We start from the raw sequence: 19,191 nt of genomic DNA, 5'->3' as shown, positions 1-19,191 counted from the left end.
CTTTGTGTCCCAGGAAGGCAAAAGTAATCACACTGAGATATTCTTGCACATATGTTTATTTCTTTTTATAATCCGTACATTGAATTCCATCCATCCATCCATCCAGCCATCCATCCTTTTCCTTTTCTTATCCCAAAAGGGCTGGTATGGCTTCAGGTTTTTGTTTGTGCCCTGCACTAAGACACCCGATTTTGCTTGGCACGGTCTTGATAGAAGACCATGAATAGTTAGTTGGTTGGTGTGGTAGTGCTGTGCTAAGAAAAAAAAACTGCACCCGCACCAATGTTTTGTAACCATTTTCGGATAAGATTGGGGACCGCAGGCCTTGGTCATCTGCGAGTACGTAGAACCTGAACCGTTCAACTGCACCGCCTCGTGCTGAGATGGCAGTGTCATGATGTACTCTGCACTGGACAGAAATGGAGGTTCTTGCTTTTGCCGGAAAGTTCCAAAAGGTTCATAACACATTTTCAACCAAGTGGTTATTCAAAAACCGCTTCTATCATTATGGTAGCATAAGTAAGAAAGGCTGGTCTGGTGGTTTTGGTGTGGTTCTTTTCAGTTGATATGCAAGTCTGTTGGTGCCATGTCAAAATCCACATTGCTGCATTATTAATTGCATGCGTAGTGGTCTGTGGCTGTGGACCAATGTGGGTCATTGCAATCACGTGAAGTGATTCATACAGAGTCCTTGTGGAATGTGCAGAGACCTTTGTCTCTGGTGTGTATTACTGTGAGTAGACCAGTTTATTGGTTCATCACTGTTGGCCTGTGTTAGTTCACTGTGGCTCTATGTAGTGAGCATTGTGTCTCTCGTGTCTTGCTCTGCTGGGATCACTGCCGGTGTTTGCGGTGATCAGTTGGTGAATGTGTCCGTCACAGTAGGCTGCTCTCCAGTTTTAGGTCCACCTTCATCTTCTGTTTCTCCATCACTGCCTCCAGCTCTGTGGCCCTGTGGGCATCCTGAGTCGGAGTGACAGAAAAGGGATGTGGTAGGAGTTAAGTTAAAAGCTGGGGTTGAAAACCAAAAATTAGCTTTCACTCCTCTTTAGACATGGCTCAGAAGAATGATTTGCATTAATTTGCACTATTAGGTAAAGGAAAATTGGAAAAACCAAATAGCCTGAGATTCCATCACCAGGGTGAGATTCATTTAAGTCAGCGCTACTCAACTCCATGTCCTGCGGTGTCTGCAGTCATTTGCACCTACCGTGCGCTACACCACCAGATTTCCCTAATTATTTTACCTGCTTGGTTCAGATAAGCTAATTGGTGAAATCAGATAATGTAGCGCATGGTCGGAGTAAATACCCGCAGACACTGCAGCCTGCAGGACGTGGAGTTGAGTAACACTGGTTTAAGTAATGATTCTCTAGATCAGTGGTTCTCTAACCTCTCTTTGGTTACCCTCGGCTGGATCCAGGCATATGTATTCCACCTCAAGCACACCTGAAGCAGCTCATGAAGCCCTTGATTAGTTGCATCGAGTGTGCTTGTGGTGGAACACATCAAATACCTGGTTTTGGCTGGGGGTACCTGAGGAGAGGACTGGGAATCGATGAGCTTGATGTTAGAGAGCACGTTCATTACCTCCAGCATCGTCTTGTGTACCATGATCTGGCTGTAGACTCTGGCGCCCTCATCTGGTGTGACCGCCCGCAGCTCCTCCTTGTTCAGGGAGAAAAGCTGAGCTCCAGTAAGTACTCCTAGACACTGCACTGTCCTGGATGGCAAAGAAACCAAAAAGGCATGAGACTGAATATGTCGCTAGTATCGAGTGCTAATTATAGGATGAGCACAGATTACATAACTTCAATGCTATTTAAATCTCTCATTTCACGAACACCTATGCCAACAGCCAAAAGTACATTCTTTCCTAAGTGAACAATGCATGATGATTGAAAATCTGACACACAAAATTATTAATTACACTTTATTAGGTACATAGCTGCTCATTGACGCAAAAAGCCAGCTTCTTCAAACAGGAAATCATGGCTGGAATATTTAAAATAGATGGATATGGTGGTTTAGTTTTCTGTTTGTCCAAACATTGAGCATGGCATGTGAACTAAGTGACTTTGACCATGGTATGGCTTGGTGCCAGATGGTGGTGGTTTCAGCATCTCAGAAACCACTGCCCTCCTGGGATTTTAATACACTTTCGTTTTACTGTAGTTTATGGAGAGTAGTGCTATCAAATACATTCAGCGAGCAGAAGTTGTGTGGGTCAAAACACCTATATAATGAGACTGGTAAGGTGAGAATAGGCAGACTTGTTCCAGCTAACAGGAAGGCCACCCATGCTCAAATAAAAGCTGTTTATAAGTGGTGTGCAGAAGGGCATCTCTGAAAGCAGGTATTGAAGTGGATGCGCTATACTCGCAGAAGGCCATGCTGGCTTCCTCTCCTGTTAAAAACAGGAAGATGAGGCTAAAGTGGGCATGTGAACCGTATGATGAAACGTCACATGGTCCGACAAATTTTTTCTGCTACATACAGATGGTAGAGTCAATTTGGTGTAAACAGCAGGGATCCATCCGACCTTGACTCAATGGTGCAGGCTGGTGGTGGTGTAATGTTATGGGAAATGTTTTACATTAGACCCTTTAATACCAGCTGAGCATCATTTGAATGCCACAGCATACCTAAGCATTGTTGCTGACCATGTGCATCCATAGATTGTGGCGATGAATGGATACTTCCTGCAGGATAATGTGCAATGACACAAAGTATGTATCATCTCAAGCTGGTTCCAGTAAAGTGGACTGGAACAGTAAAGTGACTTCAGTTTACTTCTCAGTCCACAGACCTCAGACCAAAAGAGAGTATGAATAGTATGATTGCCATTCCCCATCATGAATGGTGCTGAACAAAGTCTAGTTCTATTGATGGAATAATGTATCTCATGTTGTTCCCCTGGTGCAGTGGGTAGCACTGCCGCCTCACAGCAAGGAGGTCCTGGGTTCGAATCCCCGTCGGCTGGGGCCTCTCTGTGCGGAGTTTGCATGTTCTCCCTGTGTCTGCGTGGGTTTCCTCCGGGTACTCCGGTTTCCTCCCACAGTCCAAAGACATGCACGTTAGGCTGATTGGAGAGTCTAAATTGCCCGTAGGTATGAGTGTGTGAGTGAATGGTGTGTGTGCCCTGCGATAGACTGGCGACCTGTCCAGGGTGTATTCCTGCCTTTCGCCCAATGTATGCTGGGATAGGCTCCAGCCCCCCTGCGACCCTGATCAGGATAAGCGGGTTCAGATAATGGATGGATGGATGGATGTTGTTCCCCTATCAGCCAAATTATAGCCTCAAAAATGGCTCAAATCCTACCACCATAATGCGACAATGAAGGGGCTTTATTCAGTCATTCGGTACCTACAGAATATTCTGCCTGCAGTAATCTCAGAGACAAGTCAATTTGGTGGCTTCACTCTGCTCATGGTTGGTATATGGGGTCATTAGTTTCAGCTTATCAAGGGTGACCTATACTACAGGTGAATCCGCAGATGGACAGATGAATAAACGGGACTTGAGGGCAGACTCACGGCTCACTGAAGCCCTTTCCTCGTAGCCACTGCATCACTTCTGAAGGTGGGGAGTGGTAGTCCAAGGGGACGGAGGTGTCTGAGGAACGAGGGATGACCAGGGGCCGAGCGATGCCCGCCTTCCCGTTCGTCAGCCTCTGTAATAGCTCGTCATTTATGGTCATCACTAAGAGAAAAGAGACAAGAGAAAACATGAGACTCTTTGCTGTTAGTTTTCCCTCTTCCAAGTTATCTTTTCTGCCTCATAAATTAGTGACTCGTCCCCTTCTCACAGTGCCTCTTGTAGAGAGCTCCTCTCATATTCAGGACAAACACGGTCACCCCACCCACTTCTTCAGTACCTTTGTCTGTGTCTGCCACGGGCGGGTGGTGCTGGGTGGGCAAAACCATGCTCCGGGGGCGTAGGGTTGAAGGGTCGAGGGTCAGAGGTGGAGGGGGTGGAGGAGTAGATGAGGCTGTGTTTGTGTGCAGGGAGGGTGGAGGCTGTCAGAGTGGAAGAAGACACGTTAAGTCTGCTGACTGACATTGATTAAAAACGGATGTGTACCACATTTCAATGCTTTGACAAACCTATTTGCCATGTAGTTTTTGATTTTGTCTCATTCTTCCCAGTGCAAGCTGAAACTTGCATGTAATGCAGTGCTTTATAAAGCCTGTGAGTAGCATTGGCTAGCATTTAGTGCTGTGGGATGGGCAGTTGGTATGCAGTGGACTTGTTTAAGAGTTCACCTTTGTTATCTGGTGTGTGGCAGGGCTCTCTGGCTGAGTTTCACTCAGAGCTGACAGGGATTCCAGGATGTTGAAAGGCACAAAGCCGATCTGGTTGAAACGGTTGCGACACTTCCACCAGCGCTTTGATGACTCAATGACCTGACAGAAGAAGAAAGACCAAGAACACTATAAGGCAGAAATATTGTAAACGAAGGCCTAAGGGGCTGGTGTCTAAGAAGGTAAATAAGATAATTAAAATGATATGTATAGTTAGACAGTGCTTGACACATTGAGGACATACCGTGGGAGCAATAATTATTTGATCCCTTGCTGATTTTGTAGGTTTGTCCACTTACAAAGAATGGAACTGTGTAGAATTTTAATCATACGTACATTTTAACATTGAGAGACAGAATATCACAAAATAATCCACAATAACAACATCATATACATTTTATAAATGTATTATCGTATTTTTGCATGAAATAAGTATTTGAATCCCTACCAATCAGCACTAATTCTGGCTCCCACAGACCAGTTAGTTTTCCATTCAGAAGCACTCCTAATCTCAACTCATTACCCAAAACACCTGTGTCAACTCATTACATTGTTATGTAGCTGTATAAAAGACACCTGTCCACACAATCAATCAGATTCCAACATTTCCACCATGGGCAAGACAAAGGAGCTGTCTAAGGACATCAGGGACAAAATTGTAGACCTGCACAAGGCTGGGAGGGGCTACAAGAAAATAAGCAAGCAGCTTGGTGAGAAGTTAACAACTGTTGGAGCAATTATTAGAAAATGGAAGAAACACAAAGTCACCGCCAATCTCCCTCGGTCTGGGGCTCCACGCAAGGATGCCTCGTGGGATATCAATGATCATGAGAAAGGTCAGGGATCCGCCCAGTACTACACAGGAGGAGCTTGTTAATGACCTGAAGTCATTAATTATCAGCAGTTGGGACCACAGTCATGAAGAGAACCATCTGAAGTTTGCCAAAGAATACCTGGATGATCCAGAGGAGGCTTGGGAGAAGGTGATGTGGTCAAATGGGACCAAAATAGAGCTATTTGGCATCAACTCGACTCGCCGTGTTTGGAGAAGAGAAATGCTGAGTACAACCCCAAGAACACCATCCCCACTGTGAAGCATGGAGGTGGAAACCTTATGCTTTGGGGGTGTTTCTCAGCTAAGGGGACAGGACTTTACCATATCGAGGGGGGGATGAATGGGGCCATGTACCATGTCCCTCAGTGAGAGCACTGAAAATGGGTCATGGATGGGTCTTCCAACATGACAATGACCCAAAACCTACAGCCAAGGCAACAAAGGAGTGGCTCAAAAAGAAGCATATTAAGGTCCTGGAGTGGCCTAGCCAGTCTCCAGACCTAAATCCCATCGGAAATCTGTGGAGGGAGCTGAAGCTTCGAGTTGCCAAGTGACAGCCTCGGAACCTTAAGGATTTGGAGAGGATCTGCAAAGAGGAGTGGACCAAAATCCTTCCCGAGATCTGTGCAAACCTGGTGAAAAACTACAACAAACGTCTGACCTCTGTGCTTGCCAACAAAGGTTTCTCCACCAAGTATTAAGTCCTATTGTTCTATGGATCAAATACTTATTTCATGTGAAAATATGATATTAAATTTATAAAATTTATATGATGTTGTTATTGTGGATTATTTTGTGATATTCTGTCTCTCAATGTTAAAATGTACCAATGATTAAAATTCTACACAGTTCCATTCTTTGTAAGTGGGCAAACCTACGAAATCAGCAAGGGATCAAATAATTATTGCTCCCACTGTAGTTCTGTTTCTTCCGTGCGTCTGAAATGAAGCGTACGGACACAGATGAACACAATGTAAGCCTTGACCCTTAGAGGCAGGATATGCAGATGCCACAGAAGAGAAAGGGCGTATTGGTACCTCCAGTTTCTCTCCCTGTAGCACAGAGAGCTCACTGCTGTTTCGGGCCACAAAGTCGTAGCTGCAGCGGAACTGTCTCTCGCCCTCAGGGGGAAGGACGGCACTCTCCCTGTGAGGACGAAAGAGCAGCAAAGTGACCACAAAGCTTATATTATCTTTGTCTGTTTTTACCTTTACATTACATTACATTACAGCCATTTAGCAGATGCTCTTATCCAGAGCGACATACAATGAAGTGCATTGAGGACCCTTGAGGAAAGTACAGTTCCGAGTCGTAGAGTGATCACAGATACAACTTGAACCCTTAAAGAGCACATCAACTTACCAACTAACATACCACGGTTGGCAGCTAGAATACCCCAAATACTACAAATACAGAAGACAGGGAGGAGTCCATAGGGGTTTACCACTATATCTATTGCTCTGGATTGTACCAACACATCCAATCTACTTTACTAATGGGTGAATGACGTCAGAGAAAAGCTTGAAGACTCTTTAACTAAGGTGGCACTTACCATTCATCACTGGCGTAGGCTTGAGACTTCATGGGTCCAGCCGGGTAACTAAGGGTCATCTAAATAGGGAGGCAGTGTGATGAAATCCTAGTCACAGCTTCACCCTTGTTTACTCTGCTGGCTAGTGTAAACCTATCCAACATCTGTGCATATTCCCATTGTCTTCAGACAACACCCTTCATTATCTTGCGTATCGTTCATGAAACACCAGCTATTTCAGTATACTGTACTAATATCTCGCTGCAATCATTGTAGCTACATTAATAAGTTCTCCATAACTGCAGATTTGATGATTGCAGATTTAATCATGTCAGGTTGATCACTCGGTGGCCTGTACCTCTTGTTTTTCTCTTAGAGCTTCGTGTCTGTGTTGCGACTCTATGGGGTCCTCCCAAGCCTGTCCGTTGGGGTCGAGGGCCTCAGGCTTCCACCCATCCATGAAAACAGGCGTATAGGGGGGGACTGGTCCTCTGAGCTGAGAACTACAAGGCAGGGGGATTATCATTATAAGCACTGACTCCCATGTAGAGAGTACATCCTGGTGAGCTGATAACTATGGCTCAGGCTACCATAAACTATGAAGGGTAATTAGGTCTGGGGTCGACAGCACACACAAACTACATCACCATGTTGCTTCCAAAATGTGGTGGAAGTTGTTGTGAGCCCTTTCGGCCTCTTGGCGAGGTCCCACTTTTAAAACGGATTCTGTGTCTCAGTGGGATTTCCTGGTTAAATAAATATTAAATAACATAAATGAGCTGGGGGTGGGCTGCACTGACCGGGGCAGGGTCCAGTTGGGTCCCAGTGCTGTCCACAGCTGCCTCTCCTCCTCCGTCAGGCTGTCCTGCAGCAGTGACACCCCTCCACTGGTCATTGCCGGGCTGGACACTGAGGCCCCCAGCACGGGCCCCCCAGTGGTCCTCACGATCTGGAAGGGATGAGAGCCTTTAGCATTGGTAGCTTTAGCATTATCCCACTGCCGAATGTAACTGTAACGAATCCGGGACTACAGATGTAACTGTAACTGATCCCGGACTACAGATGTAACTAATGGATCTGGGACTACAGATGTAACTGTAACTGATCTGGGACTACAGATGTAAACTAGCCTCTTGGATATGTTTACATTGAAGTGTGAACTAAAATGTTGATTCATGTGTACTGTCCCTGCCAAATACATCTTGAATTAAAAAAAGTAAAAGCCTCCACCGTAACTCCATATAAACACCTACATGTAACATTCTCCATGTCTCTACACACCCATAAGTCTCATTCCGCATTCCAGATATTATCAATAGCAGAAATGACCTGTTGACTGTGGAGACTACAGTGAGCACTGCATTTGAATGAAAATGGGAGAATGATATCAGTAAGGGCACAGCCTTGCCAGCATGAGTGTTCCATAACAGATCTCCATGGTTACGCACACAAGCAGTCATCCAGGTGACTCACCATCTCCAGGGGACTGAAGACGTGGTGTACCAGCTCCTCTGACGTGGGGTTTGTAATGCATGACTTCAACCGGGCCTGAAGAACAGCAGACCAAGTACAAAGTCAACACTGAACTTCAATAATATACACTGGGCTCCAGAATTATTGGCACCCTTAATAAAAATGAAAATAAAGGCTGCATATAATAATTCCTGCATATAAATCCCACCAAAAACCTGTGGTCTGAACTGAAGAGGGGGGTCCATACCCAAGGATATTAATGATTCTGCATGGAGAAATCCCTCCAACTGTGCTCTCTAACCTCTAACCACAAATTATCGGTTCTCATCATGGTTCTCATGTTTGCCAGGGGTATTTGCACAAGGTATTAAACCAGGGGTGCCAATAATTGAAAGCGTTTTTTGTGGGAAATATATTTTATTTGAAAAATGTAAGACTTTAGTTGATTCCAATGAATCATTATTCAAAGTCCAACACACTACTTTACACATGAAAATAAAGCTTATGTCAATGTATTATTCTTTAGTTTACAGTATTTTTTGTGTGGTCAATAATTCTGGAACCCACTGTACTGTCCTTGCATCTTATCAGGTACAACCAATTTACATTACATTAATGGCATTTGGCAGACGCTCTCATCCAGAGCGATGTACAGTTGATTAGACTAAGCAGGAGACAATCCTTCCCTGGAGCAATGCAGGGTTAAGGGCCTTGCTGAGGGGGCCCAATGGCTGTGTGCTCTTATTACGGCTACAAAGGGGATCGAACCAACGACCTTGCGGGTCCCAGTCATGTACCTTAACCTTCCTAATCTTGCTCAAGTAACTACACTTACCTCCATTGTGAGGCCAGGGAAAAATTTATTTGCAATGTTACAAAAATATTGGATTTTTTTCTTGAATAAGGCAGCCTTAAGTGCTATTATTGCTTATATCCAAGTTTATCACTTCACCGGAGCTGATTAGTACCTGTAAACTGTTCTTATTAAATTTTTTTTTTTTTTTTAATGTCTTAAAAGAAATTGTAGTATCTCACCAGTAGACTGAAGCAGTATTTGAATTTCTGGAAGATGTCAATAAATTCATTTTCTGCAGGAGGGCGGGCCCGCACAGTCAGCAAGTCATCTGCACACAAGAAACAACATAGGAAATGTATATTGAAAACACAATTACATCTCTTCTGTTTGAAAAACACTTTATTTGTCCCTTTTATTCCCCAGTCTTAACTCTTGTGTTGTCCTCTGTTTAAAAATGAGAAATGAAATGAAATTTTGAAATGAAATTCCTGAGTGGAAAAACACCTAGAACCGGGTCAAAGATTTTATTGTTTTGGATTAATATACTATATCGGTGCTCAATTAATCTTGTCCGGTGATTCAGCCAACCAAGACCAGAAGGTGGTATTTGTACTTTTTGAGAGTATTTCATAGGTTCCAATATACCAGGAAGTATACAGGTTGGAATGTGAATGTGGGTGTTTCTATTTTTGTCGCACCAAACGTAGATTGAGGGACAGGGTGTCTGAGCATGTGTATGCCATTAGAATGCGTAATGATAAATACCCTATGGCTAAACATTACAGATGGCCATTGCAGCCTCAATTACTTGAAAGCCATGGCTATTGAAGAAGTCTGCACTTCTCAGAGGGGAGGTGACCATCTCAAATCTTTTACAACAAGAAACATTAAGGATTTTCCAGCTAAGAGCAACAGGATTTCCAGGGCTGAATGAGGAAATTGATTATTCCCCTTTTTTGTGATTTGTTTTGTTTTTATTTTTGGGGAACATGAGATTTTGTAGATTTTCTTTTATGTTTGGCGATTTTCTCACGCTACACTTCTCACTTGTCTCATGTCATGTAAGCTTTGTGTAAGTATGTGGGGCTTTCCCTGTGCATTGGTTATCGGCGCTATTTATAGCAATGAGCCTTTGCATCATGGGTCTACATATACACCTGACTGTGCCTCACCTCTGCTTATTCACTCTGATGAAGGCCTGTGTGCCGCAACACTTTGGTGTGTGTCCTTAATTTATTGCCTATGCATTAGCTTTTGCAAATTGCTTTTGTTTTTATAAAGGTGGTACAATAATACTGTCTTAGGAGTCTTTTGTTAGCCCTATAGTTATGAAACCAGAAAAAATAGTGAAAAAAGTGTTTGTAGATTGAAGAAATACAGTCTCTGGACTGTGAAGTGGGAAAACAGTTATTCATTGATTTACTGATGAGTGACAGGTTGTTTCTACATGAAAAGTATTCACTTAAAGTTTAAAATTCAACAAAGAGGCATCATCACAGGGGGTCTGGCAAGGCTGCGTCATTTTTCACCCTGTGGACATGGGGTTCATACACAATACGAAGACAACACAAGGGATAAAGAACACTTCAGTTCCTGGCATTTGCTTTTCTACGCCAAAGTGAAGGCCAGTGACACACTGTATGTGAGTTCTCTGTCTCCTTTTGCTGAGCAAACATGCACAGAATGCTTGCTTTTGTTCTTTGACAAGCCCTCGGGTCTTCTCGCTCACCCTCCCTCCCCGCCTCTCACCTTCCGCGTCTTTTTTGCGGCTCTTCTTCTTCTTGTTCCTTTGGCTCAGCACGCTGTGCGCCTCGGCTGACTTCTGTAACTTCCCCATGAAGAGCTCGATGTCGTCGAAGCAGTGGTTCAGGATCTCCTGACAAAGGGAGCGACAGAGGGAGTTGAGGAGGCACTGAGACTAGGTAAAGGACAATGATATGTTTGGGTGGGAGCCTTGAAGAATGAGCATTCCAGTGTACTTGCACTCTGAGAGTGAGTCTCACCCGGACAAAGAGAAGTAGAAAAGGAAGAACACAAACGCTCACACGCGTTAATAGATATCCATGTGTGCTCAACCAAGCACAGACATAAAGGCATTTAGATCCTCCATTTTGGGAAGGAATGCGTGTCTGTCCAGACCTATTTGCCCAAGTCAGTTCACACACAGGCCCACCCGCAGGCAAACACGAACTTGGAGACTGTGTACAGACACACATGAGGCAGACAGATGAGACAGATGTACAAACACACATGTATTACATACCACTTCTCTTGCTGCCCTTTGGAGAGACATGTCTGCCTTCTGAGTGCCTGATCCATTCACTGGTAAGGAGGCAGGGATCAGCATTAATCGATCTGCAACAGGCATTTTTGCCACATTTTATGATTTGTCAATCCGCTTGCTTATTTTCTTTCACTTGGTCAACAAGGCAATCATGCTTACTTCTATATTACAAACAATTAAAAGGCACAGACAAAACAGCCACGAATCAAATACTTTTGATATCCATTTTTCCTGGTGCCAGTAGGACGCCACCACCCTTTCCCATAGATTCAATTAGCTTGGACAACACCACTTTGAGTTGCAAAGTAATTGATAATAATAGTGCCTCTGTCTCTACCTCTGGGTCCAGGGTAGGGTGGGGGGTTGGGTGGGGGAGCGTTGGGGGCATGAGCCAGGGGAGGATCGGGGATGCCCGGGGGTGCCAGCATTCTGACTGCTGCAGGATAGGTTTGTGTCTGCTGCCTTTGAGCCTGGCTAGCCCTGGGAGGGAAGGAGAGATGGTTACAGTGTGGAGCCTGGCTAGCCCTGGGAGGGAAGGAGAGATGGTTACAGTGTGGAGCCTGGCTAGCCCTGGGAGGGAAGGAGAGATGGTTACAGTGTTGAGGCTGGCTAGCCCTGGGAGGGAAGGAGAGATGGTCACAGTGTTGAGGCTGGCAACAGATGTTAAAAAGTAATATGACACGGATTACTCAGCCTAGTAGACTGTGATAGCTACTGTTTACTTAAGGGCCTGGCTAACACATCAACATTGGTAGGAACTCACACATATTTTTCATAATTGCAGTATAATTGTGCCTACGTGTGGATCCTTGCGTCTTTGTGCTCAGTTTTAAAATGATGTTCCTAAAAGATGAATTCCATTACATGATCTGTGTGTGTGTGTGTGTGTGTGTGTGGGTGTGCATGTGAGAGAGAGTGTATATGCATGTGTGCATACATGTGTGTACACCTGTGCCTGTGTGTGCTCTGGGGGTAGGGCTTGGGGCAGATGAGAGGGTAACCTATCTGAGATCCAGAAATTAAACTAAAAAAAGGACTTCACTGATATAACCCACAACTGGAAATGATGAGAAAGATATGAAAAACAAGTAATTCTTCAGTTTTTTTGTACAGTTATTTGACAGTTATGCGTCATGTATTACATCACTCTGGAAATATTTGTGTTCTCAATTCCTATCATTCTGTTCATTCTATTCTTTACTACCAATGTATTGCTCTTGACGTCCCCCTTTTTTTCCCCCATTTCCACAACAGAAACGTAAGAGACAATGTATTTCTGATGCACCTTTCTACTGATATCATTTTACTGTTATTGAAATGGCTATGATTTTTGTGACCCATGGCAGCCATATGTAACAAATGCAACAGTTACAGTTTACATTAAACTCCATTTTACAATTTAATGGAACGGGACATAGCTTTTCAGTGAATGGCTAGTAACTCCCTGAGTAGTTTTTATCGCTTGGAAAGTGCATCTTCCTAGCTACCTACCTTGCATTCTGCAACTACATTTCCTTACAAGAGAGTCAAAATACAATATGAATGAGTATACTCACATCCCGAAATAGCAACAAGCTAAAGCAAACTGCATTAGTATACAACTTAGGCAAAACCAGCAAAATACAATTAAACACAAGTGTGGGAATATGTCCCAGCCATTTTAGTTAAATAGTAACTTCTATGTAATTTTGTATGACAACGATCACATGATTTGTCTCATCCAATCAGTATTTTTCCCCCACTTAACTTGTTTATTTAGCTTAGTCTAAATACATATATATATTTTAAAAAACTCCATATAGATTTACCTGATATCTCTGTTTGGAGTGTTACTGTACAGAAACTGTCCACGCATGCACCTGCAACTGTAATCTCATCTTCTCTGTCCTCTTGTAGAATGGCCCTGTTTTCTCAGTCACACCTTCTAAAGTTATGCAAAAACAAGTAAAACAAGTCTATCCTCTCTCAATTGTGGTATCTATCTCTCCCTCTCTCTCTCTCTCTCTCTCTCGACTGAGTCAACTCTGCGTCATATAATGCGTGTGTTTATCAGAAATCATTGCAACACTTTTCTTCTCACAAAGAGCTGAAATTCTTTGATCGTACTGAGTGAAACTTTCTCAAAATGAAACTATGAAACAAAAGAAAATGGCTGTGTGTGACGCAGCAGGTGGAGGAATGGTCATCAGACCTTAAGCTCCTTGTCAAGTGCTGCTTTTTAGAAACATCTTAATCCCCAGTTATCAGTGTCAATCTGACAAGGTGTTTAAATAAACAAGTCCTGGCCACTATGAATATGCAATACAGAAGTTTCATAGTTTTACTCTGAGGCAAATTGAATTAAATGAATGTTAAAATCGTGGAATATTTGAAAAAGGAAAAAAAACGAATGACCGACATATGTTATTGATATCACCTTCATATGCTCAAGGCCAAGGATATGTGTTTGTATCTGGGAGATAATTTAATGCTGGAGCCATTAAATGAGAGGAAGTATTCCTTTGTGAGTGACACAAGCCCCATCATGCCACTGAAGAAACCACTAGTGAGCCACAGGAGACCACCTGTTTAATTTGTCCTGGAAGAGCCGCAGAAGGGCTGTGTCTGCTAATTGCTTTTGCTGTCAAACCTATGTACCTTTCACTGCTCAAATCACAATTGTGAGAAGAGCATGAACCTCGGCATGTTGCGTGCACGTGCTCACCCTGGTAATTCTGGCCCTGACTACAACAAATCTGTGCGCATTCACCAAGGCCAAATTACCTTCCCCACCCAAAATGATGCCTTCCCATGGTGCTGCCTGTCGTCTGAGTATCACTGCCTTAGGCTACTGCCGCCAATCACTAACCAGGACCTACGGCCTGGAAGAAAATTCTCAGCTTCTCTAGCATAGACATTCCCCGGCTACATCCCCTGTGCGGTAACGTCCCAACATTCCGAGAGCAAGTAGTCATTGTTCAAAAATGACCCTAAAACTTTTATTGCCCTGACAGTGCATACCAAGCCTGCAGATCAACGATGGAGTTAGCAGCCTACCTCAAAGCCTCGAGACGCCGGCTGGTCTTTGCCGTGTAATCGGTCACAGTGAGGATGATGTCATCTCGGATAAGCTCTACCTACAAACACAAAATGAACAACCACCCAAAGAAATTATAACTAAAATTATTGTTGAATGATGGGACTAAAAGCATGACAAAACAGTACATATAGAACACAAATTCACACTCGTATTTCTGAGAGCAGACACACAGCCAGAGTTGAACATATGTGGCACCGAGTATCAGCACAGTTGTCTTGCACAGACAAAAATACTTTGATGGAGGGACACAAACAGCAGAGCAGCAAACAGCATAGACAGGTGCAGGCCGGAACTCACCCCCACTGTCTCACAGCTGAAAAAGTGAATGTCAGGTTTTTTCTGCCGCTGGTTTTGGCAGACAAGTAGGAGGAGGGGTGGGAACTCTTCCTCGGTGCGTATGGCGTCGCAGCGATGAATGGCGGACACGTGAAATGCCTCCAACTCGTCCTGTGTACACACACCACAGAGAACGTGTCTGTATACTATCGCATTGCTTTGTGTGCTGTAAGTATATCTGAGATTCGGTCCGTCAGAGAAGCAGATTGTCTCAGCCCCACCTACTGCTGGAGAGCGTATACGCACCTGAGCTGCGTAAACTAATCAGCCCAGGAGCATTAGCCAGACGGGGCCAAGACCAGGAGATCTCTCCAGAGAGTCAGTTTTGTGTGGTGGATTTTTAAGTCAGTTTTGTTTGTCCTTCAGTTCATCATGCATTTGAGAGGAAGATGCTACTGAAAAGTGACTGGCTCTGAGCTGAAAAGCTGTTGCTGGGATTCATTTTCTTTAGCTTTTTTTATTGTGTTCATTTATTATTTTTGCCCGGAACCCGTGAGGTGGAAGGGCAAAGACTTTTTATTTTGTATTTGTGTGGGCACTCTCTCTCCCTCCATGTGGCAAACAACAGGAAAATTCCGGAAGTGCCGCAGTGTCACGCATGCATCGCATGGCGTGTGACACTGTCAAATGGCTTTTCCTTATAAATTATAAAGAGTACAATCTTTACCCTCTGGCATGTTTTGGCATTCTCAGGCATAACACACTCCTCCTCTTTCAATGCCTTCAATAAGAGGTAAGCCCAACACTCTTCATTTGAAAAAAAAACCTTTTCAAACTGTACCTTAGTCCTCCCTCCTGATTTCCCCCGCCCCCCTTTCTGATATCCCTATCCCTCTTGTCTAACCTCTTGTCAAAATAAATAAATAAAAAATTAAATAAAATAAAATTGCACTTATGATGACTATATGTTTAGAACATGTGTCTACTAAATGCGTCTGTTAAATGACAAAAATGTAAATGTAAATGTGATCCTGTGATGACACAGTATGGCATGTACACTCTATACAAGGGAGATCAGCACAATGTACTGCATTTGTTTTGTTACAAAGCGCAGGGCAGTTAGCGGCTGGGCGCAGAGGAGTACCTGGTTCTGCGCATCCCTCAGCCTCACGGCATTCGTGCTGACCTCCACCAGCATTTCCTGACTCCAGAGGCGGCCAGTGCGTCCCAGGTGGGAGAGGCGAGAGAGGGCCTCCTCCACACTCCGCACCTCCCCGCCCTGCAGGGAGAACGTCACCAGGTGCTGCAGAAACGGGTCCCAGCACCAGGTCAAATGTGGAAGGGAGAGGTATGGGACAGTATTAGTTGAATTAAGAGTCTTAATTTTTCTGCTACTTTGATATCATATGTGTAGTTATTCCATATTGACCTGCGATTTATGTTGAAATGTCTAATTTGGTAAATACATCCAAGCAGCAAAATGGAGTAAGAAGAAAGGTTAAAATACACAACATTTAACACTGACCAAATATTATGAGCTATCAGACACCATGGATATCATGTATAATATTGAATTATTTCATATTGACTTTTGTTGATTTGTTGAAATGTCTGTAATTAGGTAAATGCACCCAAGGAGTAACAAAGTAGGGCACAGTATATTTGAAAAATAAAAACAAAACACTTACATTGACCAAATATTGCGAGATATCTGACATCATGGAATACTATCTGGAAAGGTTGGCTGTCAGGTCTGTAAAATGAAATCATTAATCAGTGTCAGCACAAATCCTCAGTTTCTAGGTGTCCATGATGGGTTATGCCTGCAGTACACAACTTGTCTGTAATATTGTCTGCGTATACTAAAATGTTGTGGTTCATAATAAAAGCATATGCAAATGACAATATCTGCACAGCTTCTGATAAATCAGACACACATCTTGCACATTCATTTATGTATAGATAAATAGGGTATACCTCTTCATATGACCATTCACAATGAAACTTACATGAACAGCCACAGAAACAACCACAACCAGAAACAGAGAAGGTGTAATTCTATGAATTAACTGTAGCTTAAACATTTTCAAATCATAATTAAAATTATGAAGACATGAAGCACTGCATTTTCCAAAAATATGTTTTGGTCCAATGTAGTGGACAACATACATAATGTAAACCAGATTATGATGCACAATATGATTTCCTATGATGTAGAGTATAAGACCTGACATGCCACAGCACAACACTAAATACTGAGTAAATAAACAAAAGCTGTACCATTCCATGTACTCCATTCACTTTTTTTGTTTTGAAAAGTTAAGCTGCCTCGGAGTTTAGGTGAAAACCCAGCTACATTTGGTAGAAAAGTCTTCCAGCTGACTAGGATGTAGACAGGCTATATCCGGGTAAAACCTGAGCTACTGTATATTGGGGTTATTCAAGTCCGTTAACGTAAACAATTCTCTCAACCTATAGTTCCGCACCACTAGACATCTAGATTCCAGCTTTTGCTCACTGGGCAATCACAACACCTAGCTTATAACTACTCACCATTTATTGAAGTGAATTGAGTGATGGTCCTTTCTGTGTTTGCTGCCCCTTTCCTATCTCAATCTTCATTGCTTTGTCCATTCAGTTTCTCTTGCTTTCTCCTTGGTGCATATAACTGTGTACTTATCCAGCCAGTTTGACCAGGTCTACAAGAATATCCTCAGAGCTCAACTCCCTACTTCCCTTTTACTTCCTTTCTGTCAACATGCCCACTCTCCTTCAGCGACCTCCACACCCTCTCCCTCCCTCTTTCTTTCTCTTTCTGCACTCTCAGCCACTCTACTTACCTCCCTCTTGGCAAAGTGCACATACACAAGGGTATTACTGTACTACTACCTGGCTGAGTCGAAGGCGAAAATACCTGTGTCAGAGGACGGCTGATTTCATATCCTCGTAAACATAGCTCCCGTAACGGATATCATTACACAGCACACTTCACCGCTGTCAATTTTGGTGACCTCTGCAGTGCATTTAAGTGCTAACTCAGTGTTAAAATCAGGTGAGAGTAAATCACGACTGACTCACAGACTAATCACATAGGAGAAGTGAGTGCCAAACAGAACAGGACACTGTCTCTTGAATTGCATAGTTACCAGACAGGCTTACACTTTCCTTCATGTATGTCCTTTTTAAATTCCTCTCGTCCTTTGTGTTCTGTGTTCTCTATCTTAGTTCCATCTGTACACAGTCATATTTACAGTACTTATCAAGAACTGTAATGGTAATGCCAGTTACATTTTGCATTTGATTTCTTCAATCACTACACAATTTCCCCTCTGTAATTATGGTAACTGTGTAGGGTTTAAAATTATAGTTTGATTCTTTACAGATTGTCTCTCCTTATCTAAGCTCAGTTAACATATACTGTACAGTATGTGGTGAAACATTTCACTGAAACACTGATTGGACAAGAAGGCCCCAAAATGGTTACTTTAGTGCCCTGTGATATACAGTATACACTGTCAACTTTTACCGATGACTGTCACTGTTGCAAACCAATCTTCACTATTTTTCTTGATGTCAGCAGTGGTAGAAAGCATTTTGACTGATAAAATTGTGGGCTAACTTAATTTTCATTATGTTTGCAATTAAATGTATTATAGAAATTGATTTTATTTTCACTTATATCATTCTTGTATTTTCAAAATGACTTAATCAAGTAAATTGAATACACAACATGCTGAAACAACATTTCATACATTTCTACATTTGGAAATTTTCACTTTTCAGGGATCATAGATTTTGGCCTTTATTTAATTACAGATTTGCATTCTGAGGAAATTGTCAAAATGTATAACAATTAATAACCCAAAAGATAAATTGTGTACTGAAGACTTGTAACTCAGTTGTAATATTTCATTATATTCATTGTAACTGTGAATGTTTCTTACCTAAAATTGCTTTCATAAGATTTCTGATCCTGAATAGAAATCCCAATGCAAGTTTAAAAAGGTAGCTTTTCTTTCTTTTAAGTTGATGGTTTTATTTCCTCTTCTTCCAGAATGTCCAGACTTTCCTTTTAGTTTCTAATCCTTTAACAAATAAGCCAGTTATCACTTGCTCATTTCCTCGCTTCTTCTCTTCTTCTTTATTACCGTTGCCTCTTCCAGTTTCAGTGGTTTTCCCTGTGACCCTTACTATCTCCCTCCTTCTCTTTCTCCTGTCAAAATTAGAATGACTTTAGTGGACTGTAGCCAGTGAATATAACTTGTTTCAATGCTTGCCTTTTGTGTTTGGGTGTGTCCACATCCAACGTTATGAAATATGCTTACTGAATGGTATGTTTCTTTGCCAAGCCTTGTCAGCGACAGCTTAGACACTTAACTTATACACATACACAAGCATGTACAACATATGAAGTCACACTCAGACTGCATTAGCCACCAACATAATCCATGTCTGTACCAAATATACAGCATGTATGTTCAAATATACCATACCTGTCACTATAACAGTGACAGGTATGGTATATATCAACAGTTAACAAAAATGTCAATGTCTATGAGTTCACATATTGGCATATGAAATTAAGCTAATCAGTACTGATACTGAATTATTA

At 42.7% G+C, this 19,191-nt stretch overlaps 1 protein-coding gene across 4 annotated transcripts; it reads right to left on the bottom strand.

Annotated features, from left to right (window-relative positions):
* Nucleotides 1-38: 38 nt before the first annotated feature.
* On the bottom strand, nt 39-18,816 carry LOC133122771 (epidermal growth factor receptor kinase substrate 8-like protein 1). Of its 4 annotated transcripts, none has more exons than XM_061232914.1 (19): nt 18,524-18,816; nt 16,268-16,332; nt 15,724-15,882; nt 14,601-14,750; nt 14,261-14,340; nt 11,562-11,704; nt 11,204-11,295; nt 10,690-10,816; nt 9,180-9,268; nt 8,145-8,219; nt 7,472-7,620; nt 7,030-7,174; nt 6,693-6,751; nt 6,178-6,286; nt 4,267-4,407; nt 3,879-4,020; nt 3,538-3,703; nt 1,591-1,723; nt 39-963 (listed from the first exon to the last, which is right to left on the bottom strand). In XM_061232914.1, exons 2-19 carry the CDS (start codon nt 16,298-16,300, stop codon nt 877-879), a joined length of 2,079 nt encoding a protein of 692 aa, XP_061088898.1. In that variant the 5' UTR covers nt 16,301-16,332; nt 18,524-18,816; the 3' UTR covers nt 39-876. The 4 variants fall into 4 exon arrangements, with proteins under 4 accessions (XP_061088898.1, XP_061088900.1, XP_061088899.1 ...); XM_061232916.1 differs by having other exon boundaries at nt 11,204-11,262; XM_061232915.1 differs by lacking the exon at nt 18,524-18,816 and adding an exon at nt 17,133-17,753.
* Nucleotides 18,817-19,191: the final 375 nt, after the last annotated feature.

This window comes from Conger conger, chromosome 2 (assembly GCF_963514075.1).
Source record: "Conger conger chromosome 2, fConCon1.1, whole genome shotgun sequence".
In the NCBI taxonomy this organism is placed as follows: Eukaryota; Metazoa; Chordata; class Actinopteri; order Anguilliformes; family Congridae; genus Conger; species Conger conger.
Note: the sequence above shows the minus strand (reverse complement) of the source record. Positions and strands in the feature narration are given on the sequence as shown.

What these genes read in the sequence shown, in the direction of transcription:
- LOC133122771 (XM_061232914.1), bottom strand. Translation starts at nt 16,300, where the DNA reads ATGATGTCAGATATCTCGCAATATTTGGTCAAT. An exon ending in GCCTACGCCAGTGATGAATG is followed by an intron (nt 6,287 to 6,692) that starts GTAAGTGCCACC and finishes TCGTCCTCACAG; the next exon opens with GGAGAGTGCCGTCCTTCCCC. An exon ending in CCACACACCAGATAACAAAG is followed by an intron (nt 4,021 to 4,266) that starts GTGAACTCTTAA and finishes CCACTCTGACAG; the next exon opens with CCTCCACCCTCCCTGCACAC.